The sequence below is a fragment of the Rhinopithecus bieti genome, unplaced genomic scaffold, assembly GCF_001698545.2.
Source record: "Rhinopithecus bieti isolate Rb0 unplaced genomic scaffold, ASM169854v2 scaffold_23096, whole genome shotgun sequence".
Lineage (NCBI taxonomy): Eukaryota > Metazoa > Chordata > Mammalia > Primates > Cercopithecidae > Rhinopithecus > Rhinopithecus bieti.
This window is the reverse complement of record NW_016810891.1, coordinates 1005189-1016786: the sequence shown is the minus strand read 5'-3', so window position 1 is coordinate 1016786 and position 11598 is coordinate 1005189. Positions and strand designations below refer to the sequence as shown.

The following is an 11598-nucleotide window of genomic DNA, read 5'->3' as shown; positions in this document are numbered from 1 at the left end:
TAGCTGTTAGTACTAATTTTCACTTAAAAATGCTGTACACATTTTATAACCTCTGAATTTAAATTTAAAAACCTGTAAACAGCTATTTACAACATAGAACAAGTTATAAATTAGTTGTCCTTCATTGGAACTGCCATCAACACACTCCTTTTTTAGGTGATGAAGATCCAAAGTCAGTTAAAACATTTCTCCGTGTTATTCCACCATGAAATATCAAATATTAGAAATATCCATTGGCTTTCTCTCTCGCATGTGCAAGTCAATTTTTCCTTTCAGTGGAATCTGCACTTCCAAATTTTCGTCTTCCCTGGGATGCTTTTTCCCTTTCCTTAAACAGATGTATATGCCCATCCCTGTGACCAGTGTGATGGAACCCAAGCTTATTACAGACAGAGCTACTAAAGTGGGCATACAGGACACAGATTCTACCTTCCTATGAGTCGGTTCTATTGAGATTTGTGGTTCTTTCTCCTCTATATTAATCTCTGGTTCTTTTCTTAAAAGACTCTCAATGTAACTCTCATTACTGACAGTGTCATTAACAAATAGGTTCACCATGACCGTGGAGTGGAGAGGCTCGGGATAACCGTGATCACTCACTTTCACCAGTAAGCGATGGAGCCCATAATCTGTCTGCAGCAATGCCTCTTCCAAAGTAATGTTGCCAGTTTTCGGGTCAATCCTGAAGGACTCAGGCCTAGGACCTCTTCTCCCTATGATGCTGTAAGCTATGACAGCATTCATGCCTGTGTCTTTGTCGACAGCATAGACTTCTGTAACTGGGGAGCCTGGGAGAGTAGAAGGCAGTACTAACAGATAAGACATATTAGACTGAGGAAATAAAACAAGAGGAGGGTTGTCATTGATATCTAGAAGGAGAATTGTGATTTTTGCTGTAGAGGAGAGGGCGGGCTCACCCCCATCAACAGCTTCAACCCACAAAGTATAGGAGCTTTGCTGCTCTCTGTCCAAAGAGACTTTAGCCCTCAGCATACCCTTTCCTGTGTCTATGACAAAAATATCACTCTGGTTCACCACAGAGAGGGCAACCCATCCATTTCGCCCAGCATCAGCATCTGTTACACTAATTACTCCAATCTCACCATAGCCTGGAAAGTTTTCAGGCACAAAAAAGCTGAAGTCCTTGTTGATAAACCGAGGACTGTTGTCATTTTTATCCAACACTGTGAGGGCCACAGTGGCTACTGATTCTCTGGGTGGCTTCCCACAGTCAACAGCTCTGACTGTGTATCTGTACTTTTCTTTCTCTTCTCGGTCAAGCTGAGTAGAAACTGTCAGAATTCCTGTGACACTGTCTAAGGAAAAATATGATGGAGCATCAGGTCCCAGAAAATATGAAACTTGGCCTCTCTCCCCACTGTCAGCATCTGTAGCATACAGCTTAGTCAAAAAGGCATTGGGTGAGTTGTTTTCTTCAATAGTTAGTTCTATTAAGGGTTGAAGGAAAATTGGAGCATTATCATTGTCATCTAAAAGTTGCACTTTAATTACTCTTTTGACATGAAATCCTTCAGAGTTCCAGGCCACCACAGCTACTTCATAGAACTGCTGTAGCTCATAGTCCATAGGTTTTGTGGTCTCTAGTAAATATTCATTATTGTATGGTTTGTAAGGTGATAACCTAAATGGACCTTCACCATCCAGGTAGCAGTTAACCTTGTATTTACCTTCTGGATCTCTTATGGTGAAAAACGCAATGGGAGTGTTAACGGGTTCCAGTTCTTTCAGATAAACAACACCATCTATCTCGTTTGCTATGTAACGAGGGACAATCTCAGGGGGTCTGAAAATAACTTTGATAATGGACACAAGAGCAGTGATTACAGCAGGGATGCAGCCTGGTCCATTAGCAAGGATGGTGAGCTTGTGAGACTGCAGAACACTTCCCCCAATCTCATTGAAAAGTTTAATGACGCCAGTGTTTTCATCCAGGTGAAATAAATCCTTAGATGCTTGTGGAACTTTCTGACTGTAAGAATAAGTAATTTGAGCATTGGTCCCCAAGTCTTTATCCACAGCCTGGACAGCTGCAATTGGGGTGCCCACTGTAGCATTCCCATACACAGTGACATTGATTTGTGAGTCTGTGAAGAGAGGGCAATTGTCATTAATGTCACTTATGCCAATGGTGAGGGTGGCACTGCCCAAAAGTGGTGGAGACCCACCATCTTCAGCTATGATGATGCTCACATACTGGTCCTGGGTTTCCCTGTCCAAAGCACCCATGACAATTAGGTAGGGGGTGCGCTCCCCGTTCTCATTTTCCTCCACGTCCAGGGTGAACATACCATGGTAGTCCAGTAAGCGATAGGTCTGTACCCCATTAATGCCTACATCTGGGTCCACAGCAGGATGCTCTATGGCCAATCGGGTGTTTACAGGTGCATTTTCCGGGACCCACACCGAGATTTGGGAAACAGGGAACTGCGGGGCGTTGTCATTGATGTCTCTGATGGCGATCTTCACCTTCACAAACCTGAAGTATTCCTGAGGCAGGACAAGCACATCCAGCAGTAAAAGACAAGAGTCAGAAGAAGGAGAGGAGGAGATGGAAACGCTGCCGCCCCACGCGGTCCCTCCGCCCCCTTCAAGACACAGGGCCTCCCTGTCGATCTCCTGAGCTGAAGTGTGCAGCTCCCCAGAGCGGTTGTCTAAGGTCACGTACTGGCCACTCAGTCCCCGGGAGGCCAGGCTGAAAGAGAGAGGGGGGTTCCACTCAGCACCGGTGCGCTCTGGCAGCTGCGAATGCGGGTCCAGCCTCCCTGCAGACCGGGGCAGCAGCCGCAGGTCCTCGGCCAGGCTGCCGATGAGCACCCCCGCAGGCAGTCCCTCGTTCAGGCTGTACAGAAGCTCGGTGGCCCGGCTGTGACTCGCGAGGCAGCTGAAGGGTTCCACGAAGAGGAAAAACAGAAACAGATGCTGGCGTGGGGGGAGGGAAGAAAGCTCATTACACACACGGGGAAATAGGGGTCCGAGAGAGAAACTAGTGCACCTGTGATCCTTGCTGTCCCCATCCCCGTTCCCAGAAGCAAAACCTCTAGTTAGAACGGGGGCGGAGAAGAACCCCGCTGCAAAGGGAGATCTGTGGGGCAATGTCGTCTCCAAAACTTAATTTTCCTGTTCACTTTCTGTCCCCTCCGCCCCCGCCTTCCCCCCTAGTTTCCCCATCACCACCCTCATCCAGCTAACTTCAGAATCCCAAACCATAAAACATCCCTGGAAACACGCCAGAGTGGAGAGGATTCCGACCCAGAGACTGCGCAACGCGACAGGGAAACCCAGGGTAGGTGATGAGGAGGGAGGGGGCTGGTAGTAGAGAGCACTGAAAGGTGGGCAATTTATTTCTCCTTGAAGAGTCTGCCATTAGAGTGCTGGAACACGCAGTGTGTTACACTAGGAGAACCGCAAAAACAACCACAATCGCAATAATAATAATACGGAGAAACGACTAACACTCCCTCCTCCACCTCCAACACTTTAGGTCTTAGATTGGAAAGAGTGATTTGTATTTTAGTACACATCTGAAATCAAACCGAAAGGATCTGGATTTCCACCTCTTACCGAGCCGTCACTAATCGCCCCTCCCCTAGGGGGAAGCAAAGTAAACGCGGAAAACGGTTATGCAAAAACAATCTGTCAATTGCAGTAGGCATTCATAGCCAGACGCCAGCAGCAGGAAACGATCCTGAACCCCTGTATCTCAAGCAGATTGAGCGCACCCCCGATCCCCTCCACCTTATCTGAATACATTTCTTGCTTCAGAAACTTCCTCTCATGACCCAAGGACTTCCCTATTCCTTGTTAAAAGGAAGACACATTATCCCAAACTCCCTTCCCTCCCCGTGCCATCCTTCCTGTGAAGTTTACATGAAGGTAGAAGGTTTGAAAAACCATCCGAGTGGAAATTGCTTCACAATACTGCAACTTGTCTGGGTCGCGGGGCTCCTTGATCCTAACCCTTACCGGCAAGTTCCTGTGGCTGGTGCTGCTCCTGGGACGATGTAGACGCCCCATATCCAGGCGCGGGTGCCAGGTCGCCGGGTACCAGCTCACTCCCAAGGCCCGCGAGCTGCGCGCATTCCCTTGGCCGCGCATTCCCTGGGAGGCTGCAGTCAGAGCGCTCGTGAAGGGAGGGCGGCAGAAGACACTCCCTCTCGGTTCATGCAAATCGCTGGGGGAACTTCAGCCAATAGTCACTGGCTCTTCAATTAAAGACGGGAACTCAAAGAGGGCAGAAAGGCAAGGGGGCAGAAGGGCACATTCATGGTCTCCTGCCGCGGACGCAGGTAACTCCAGACCCTGCCAGAGGAGCTGGAATGGGGGAGCTGCTCCTGAAGACTGCGAAGAGGCACCTCCGGGTTGGGTACAGTAACGCTTGCCCACTGGCCTCCTTCCTTGCCGCACCAGTCAGATGCCAAGTCCACAGGTTGCTAGCAGGAGAAGGAGAATTAAAATAAATAAATAAATAAGCTTGCATTTGTATATGGATGTAACAGAGAGAGGAAGTCACAGAGCAATCACAGGCGCTGTCCCAAAACGCCCGCTTTGCCACCAGTTCCTCCTGGAGCCTCGGATCCAGCAGTGTTGGCACAGAGAAAGAAAATGCACTTTTCTCAGCGGAGGGAAGGAATCTCAACTTCTGTGTAACATAGGGTGAATCGGAAAAGTAATATGAATTCAGTGAAGGTTTCGACATACCCCAATTTTGAATCTTTGCTGTGGGCAGTGGTAAAGCTTCTGCTAGTTTACTAGTTGGAGGCTCAGATGTCTCTGGGTGTCTGCCTTGTGGTCTTATTTTAGAGGCAGTAGTGGCTTCTGGATGCGGGGAAGAGCCAAGAGGAAAGTAGAAACAATTGTGCTGTAACACAAGTAGTTCTGCCTGCAAGTAATTTTTAACACATTTATCTAAGTGGTAAATTGGCGTGGGGAGGGGGAGGGATTCACTGAAGCCTAGGTAAAAAATTGGTTATTTTTCAAATTAGTCCTTCCTTCCTTCCCTCCCCTCTTCCCCTCTTTCCCCTTCCCTCCTTCCTCCTCCCCTCCCTCCCTCCTTCCTTCCTTCCTTCTTTCCTCCTCCCTCCCGCCCTCCCTCCCTCCTTCCTTCCTTCCTTCCTTCTTTCCTTCCTTCCTTCCTTCGTTCCTCCCTCTCTCCCTCCCTCCATCCCTCCTGCCCTCTCTCCCCCCCTCCCTGCCTCTCTCTTTCTCTCTCTCTTTCTTTCTCCTGGATTGCCTACTGGAAAACTGGTCCTTCATAAAGGAATTGTGGAACAGTGTGTTGCCAAATGCTTGTATATCCCCTATGGCTTTGACACTGTATAGCTATGTAACATGGAATCACGTAACTCCTGGGCTTCTGTTTCCTCATTTATAAAATCAAGGCTAGTGGGTTACTCCAATACATTAAGCCTCTGAAACACTTTTTGATCTGCAGGTTGCCATATAAGTAATGGAAAAGCCCATGATTCAGCCTTTCCTTGAGAAGACATTTCTCTTCATCGCTAGGCTTCCAGATATCCTCTGCACAGTCCTAAACATAAAACCTCACATACTGATGACGAGTGACTGAGCCTAGAATGGAAAAAGATCTTTGATACCTGATTTCCATATGCTTTCTGTAGGAACTACTTCAATTTTCCTCTTCCACCAAATGCTAGCTAGAATCTAAATTACTTGGCTGAGCTAACTGTTTTGCTTCTGATCCTTCTTATTTTCTCCTCATTTCTACTAATCCTAAAGACAGAGTCCTAAATATGGACAACACACTACATCAAAACACCTGGTGGGTAACAGCTTGTTATTGTGCAAATGGGGCTGTATATGGAGTTCACAAGTCTCTCTATATAAAAATTTGGCATATAATTGTTTAAATTATATTGGTCGGGTTCACTGGCTGGTAAAATCAGTTCCTTCAAACTCTTTACAGTGAAAATGGAGCACTGATGAAGTGGTTGAAGTGGTAAACCTCAGCCCCCAACCACTGCCACCCCCCCCCACGGGCCCCCACCACACACACACTCTCAGAGGAACATGCACATCTCATCTAAGTTGAAGGCTGGTAAACAAACTGCAGTCAGGGAAGCATGATCCCCCTCCTTGTGCTTTTTAGCTGCTGGTTCTGCCCTACAGCTGAACTTTTGCCATAATTGATAAACATTTACTTTGAGGTCTGTAATTGAAACATACTTGACTCCCCAAATCAGTACCAAGCTGCTTCTGAAATGTGTTTAACTTACATCTTTACACAATACCCACAGCTTCCCGAAGTTGGAGGCCCATGGCCAGAGTTAGGCAATCTGTCAGCAGTCAGAGGACCTGCAATCTGAAACAATTCTCCATCTAGACAGAGCAGCAGAGTGGGCTGTTTATCTGCTCACAGGTCATGCCCTCTCCAACAAGTTAAGATCATCCACCTTTTTGGTAGAAACATAGGGAAGCGTTTTCTTTATTTTTCCTTTGTTATAAGGACATTGCACAGGAGCCATTGTTTATGATGATAGTCCAAGTGAAGTGACATTTTCTCTTTATAATTATATCTCAAGTCTTTAATTTTCCCTGGCCCCTTACTCTCCCTTTGCCTGCTTGCAGTGGATGCTTGTAGTACAGATGCACTTCCTTTTAAAGTGTTCCCCCAGCCCACACCAGCAGAATCTTCGTCTTCTGACTCTGTCACCCAGCTGGTCTCTATGGAAAAGGTTATTACCATACTTCCCTTTATTAAGTTGAAAAGAAATTAAATATACTCATTTGGCCATAATTATTCTCTAGAGCATTTCTAAAAAGCATAAACATGAGTTATAGCAAAAGTTCTTCATGTAAGTTGAAACACAAGAATTGAACACATCTTGAAAATAATGTTTGGAATGACACTAACAACCACATTTGCTTTAAGTGACTATGGTGATTGCAAAGTCCCTGCATGGAAGTTTGTCCTCAAGACTGGGGGATCTTGGCATAATATTGAACAATACCTTACACGCTACATTTCAAACCATTCACTGACCTACTTGTTATTATCTTTCCTCTCTGAAAATCCAAACAACGTTTTACACATGTTTACACCCAAATTGGGCTTAAATAAAATAAAAAGGACTAAATAGACTTCGTTCTTCCCATGTATCCTTTCTCTGGGCATTGTGAAAGCATTCCCAAACTCTTATTCCTTATGATGCCAACCTGTGACCTACCTTCTGGTGTCACATATTTCTAACGATGACTCAGAAAGCTTCTATGCTATTAGTCCCTTGAAAATAATACTTAGGAACTTCTTAGACATCTCAATTGCTCTGGGCCTGCTTCCCAGGTGTTTTGTAAAAATCGATCTAGAAGAACAGTTAGATTATACGCCTCCCAAGCCTATTTTTCCTATAGAAAGGAAAACAACAGGATACAATAGATGGTGTACTGAACTGAGCCAGAGGAGTGGATGACATTCTCTGGGTTGTTGCTAAGTTCTGTGTGACTTTAGACAAGTCATCAAACTTCTCTGTTTCAATTTCATAAAAAAAGACCCTGACACACTTCATGCACGTATATGCATAAAATGGCTTATCTCATATCTGGCATCAACAGACACTGCATGCTGATACACAGGTTATCTTGATTATTACTTATTGCATTCTATCACTAAAAGATACTATTTTTCATTTACTGCAAGCCTTCTGTTTGTAATTTTATTATCTCCATTATAAAGATGTGAGCATGATTATAAGTATATATCAAGATACCATCTTTGGCTGGGCATGGTGGCTCACACCTGTAATCCTAGCACTTTGGGAGGCTGAGGCGGGCGGATCGTCTGAGTTCAGGAGTTCGAGACCAGCCTGGGCAAGATGGTAAAACCCCGTCTCTGCTAAAAAAATAAAAATAAAAAATTAACCAGGCGTGGTGGTGGAAGCCTATAGTCCCAGCTACTTCGGAAGCTGAGGCAGGAGAATGGCGTGAACCCAGGAGGTGGAGCTTGCAGTGAGCCGAGATCGCCACTGCACTCCAGCCTGGACTACAGGGCAAACCTCTGACTCAAAAAAAAAATAAATTAATTAAAAAAATAAGAAAAAAAGATACCGTCATTAAACTTTTACGTTTTAAATCTTTTAAAAAATTTTTTTAAGCACTATGCTTTACAGGTAATTTTATTTGTATTTCTCAATTAATTCTGCTTCCACTTAGATTAGTTTAACAGTATTGTGGTATACACAAAGTTTCATCTAATCACTATATACACAGATATTTAAACCATAACCATGTACATGTTCTGGTTAATTCATAATTGCAAATAAATATAAGTTCAGAATATTACCTTATTTTAAGGCCATTTCTTTTTTTTGTCTTGTTAATAGAATATTTAAAATTAGAAGTCCCTTTTGATGAATTAAAATATATGTATGTGTGTACACAAAATATATTATCAATATATAGGTACCTATGTAAAAGTGTAAAATATACCACATCTAAATGTAACATATAATAAATATATATATATACAATGAAATATTATATCTCTATTCGGTTTTGATTCAATCATCAAGTTTAAGAGCTTGATTACATCTGAAAAACCAGTACAATATCTGAGAAATGATAGATTGGTTATCTAGTGTCAATTATGTTTCAAACATGCTACTAAGTGCTTGACATATGTAATTCAGTTAATCCTCATAGCAGTTTTATAATATGGTTGTTATTATACCAACTTTATAGCCATACATAACATGCTTGTCCAAAGCCTGATCTGTGACCTTCAAAATATGTGATCTTTCTACTCTGGTATGCCTTTCTCATCTGAATGAGAAAATAAAGGGCCCACACACATTTAAATGTATTTCTATTCAACAAACATTTACCACTCATTTAAAATTAAAAAAAAAAAAAAAAAAACAACTGGAGGCATAGATGTGTTATATGATGCCTTTTGAAGGAAAGGATTCTTTAGTCCATTATTACTTTCTAAATAGATACATACATGTGGACACAACTTGTCTAAGCTGTGTGGCTAACTTAAATCTTCTCCCAATATATACATGTAAAATATATAATGTGTGCATAGCTGTGTGTATACTTGAAAGTACTGAAAAGCCTTGGATAATTTTAGGGATCACCTAGTTAACCCTCATTTTACATGTTAGTTGACAGTAAGAAAGATGACTTATAGCTGACTCAAATTATGAAAATACTCCCATTTCTTATAATAGTACTAGATTTTAACCTCACGATTACTCTGATATTAGAGGATAACTTATAAAACCAGTATATTTTTTAAACCATCTATGTTTAAGATCAAAAGCCTTGATCTTAAGAGTTACTCTAAACTTTATTTTATTTTATTCCTTTGTTCAAATTTGCAAATATTTACAAATATTTTAAGTAACTACTGAAGTACTAATTACTTTTAAGTATATCACACAAAATTAAAACTCCTACTTCATTTCCCTACACTATTCAGAAATTAATAGTGACGTTAATAGGGAATCAGCAGTGAGGCCTCTTGCTAAAAAAGCTGGACAGTTAGTAAATAAACATACATTTACACACTTGCATGAAGAGGGTGCAAATGAGCTAATTCACTATAAAACTTGTATTCTAAAACATTTACTGCTGTACTGTGCAACTCATAAATGGGACCTTTGTAAGCATTATTCTGTCCTAGTGACTACTTTATGTTTTAGAAAACTTTGTGTAAATAGATTTTACATTTTCCTCTTTCCCTATATATTCCAATAGGAAAGAATAAGATAGGGTGGAAGGGTCCTTTCATTTCAGAACTCAATTAGCATCACTTTAACAGGGATAAAATAACTGTATGAAGTCATTAGAAAACCCCAGGCCTAATTTTAGCTAACATTTTCAACTTTTCCTCCTTATCCTGAAAATGAATTTTAAAAGTCATTTTCAACTTATTTTAATTTCACATTCTTTCTTCTCACTTCTGGTAGAGGTGATAATGAGCAGTGAAATCATCAAAAGAAAGGTGGTGGGATTGAGGAGGGAAAGAAATGAAGGGCATAGAAAATCCACAAAGTGGATCAGGAGTTGCCGAATAAAGAACAGTTAACTAAATGCGGTTTATTGATGATGCATGTGCCTTACTTCCTGGAGTCAGTCCCTGGGAGATTTGAAAGAAGGAAAAAATACAGGCTGTGCAAAGAATAAAGCAATCGTAAACCCTATGAATTAGCATAGAAATTAGGTCAGCGCCAAAACAAATCTATTGAAGGAGAGAAAGAATTTTAAATGTTGTTTTAGGAGACCGATCATCTATTTCTTCAGATACCTATTTTCATTCTCATAAATTTAAGTGTTGCATATGGGAAAGTTTAGTGAAAATTTATGCTCAAGTAATGTTTTATACAGATCAACAGATTTTCGACTGGCTTGATAAAATCTCTTTTATCTGACTCTGTGAGTCTAAAGTGCGATTGTTAGAAAACTGCATGAATGTTCTAATCTCAGCATGTGTGGCATATATCAAAGCATTGAGTGAGTATCATAGGGTCAGTAAAAGACTTTGTCAATGATGTACGTAGTCAATATTTCCATGATGAAAATAGGAAAAGCTACGATTACTAGCTACTTCTTTCTTGGTATCTTTTAGAAGGAGAACAGAGTTTGCTGACCTCAATTTCATTTACTGCTAACAGCCAGCAATATTCAGCACCTAACTTTCACCAAGTGCATGGCGGACATTACATTGAACATTCACAAAGTCTCTGCAAGTTAATGATGACCACATTCTACAGACGAGGAATAGAAGGCTTTTAGAGGTTAAGTAGGTTGCTTGTGGTCACACAGCTTTGGAAGTGGCTAAGTTAGGAGGAACAAGGAAAATCTGAGTTAGTTTATTATAATGCTGGTGAGCCTTTTAAAACAAATATAGGGGATATTCTAACATTAACTGAAGCAAGAACATATGTTGAATAATGAATATGTACACATTATAAATAATGCATATAATCTGATAGTAACAGAACCATTTCAAAACTACTAAACATCCGGAGAAATTAAACAATTATAAACTTCAATAAAATGTACATAAGCAATATTTCTGAAACAGTGAGTACTCTGTTTTTTCCAAATTATTTGAATTATCAAGAAAAGAATGTGGGTTTTGTAACAGAATTTGTATAAGCAATTTAGAATTATATGGCAATAAAACATTTACTTGGAGAAAAGAATTCGCTTCTTGATAATGAAATTGTAAATATCCTAAAGGCTCACCATTTCTTAATTGTAGATAATATTAAAATTTGGTCCAGTTGATATCAAGTTTATTTAGAATACAGTAATAGCAGTTTTTTTGTGGATTGCTTCTCTTTATGAATACATTCTGCATTAACTAGATTTAAATGAAATATGAATAATAATTGGTTTCTAATGATAAAATTTTATTAAAACTTGTTTTAAATATTCATATGTTATTTTAGAATTCAAAATGTCAAACAAATGTAGATAAGAATTTAGATTTTGTGCAATTTAACAGTCACATAGGCAAAGGACAAAAACAGCTAGAAGAGAAAAAGAAATTGGCAGATTTCCATGGAAAACAATATCTTTTATGGTATTTTTCTTTAAATAAAAAGAATTAAA

The 11598-nt window shown here is 41.0% G+C and overlaps 1 protein-coding gene across 1 annotated transcript; it reads right to left on the bottom strand.

Moving 5' to 3' along the window:
* Positions 1-6: 6 nt before the first annotated feature.
* On the bottom strand, positions 7-4479 carry PCDH20 (protocadherin 20). The gene is made up of 2 exons (XM_017893224.1): positions 3985-4479; positions 7-2940 (listed from the first exon to the last, which is right to left on the bottom strand). Exons 1-2 carry the CDS (start codon positions 4114-4116, stop codon positions 214-216), a joined length of 2859 nt encoding a protein of 952 aa, XP_017748713.1. The 5' UTR covers positions 4117-4479; the 3' UTR covers positions 7-213.
* Positions 4480-11598: the final 7119 nt, after the last annotated feature.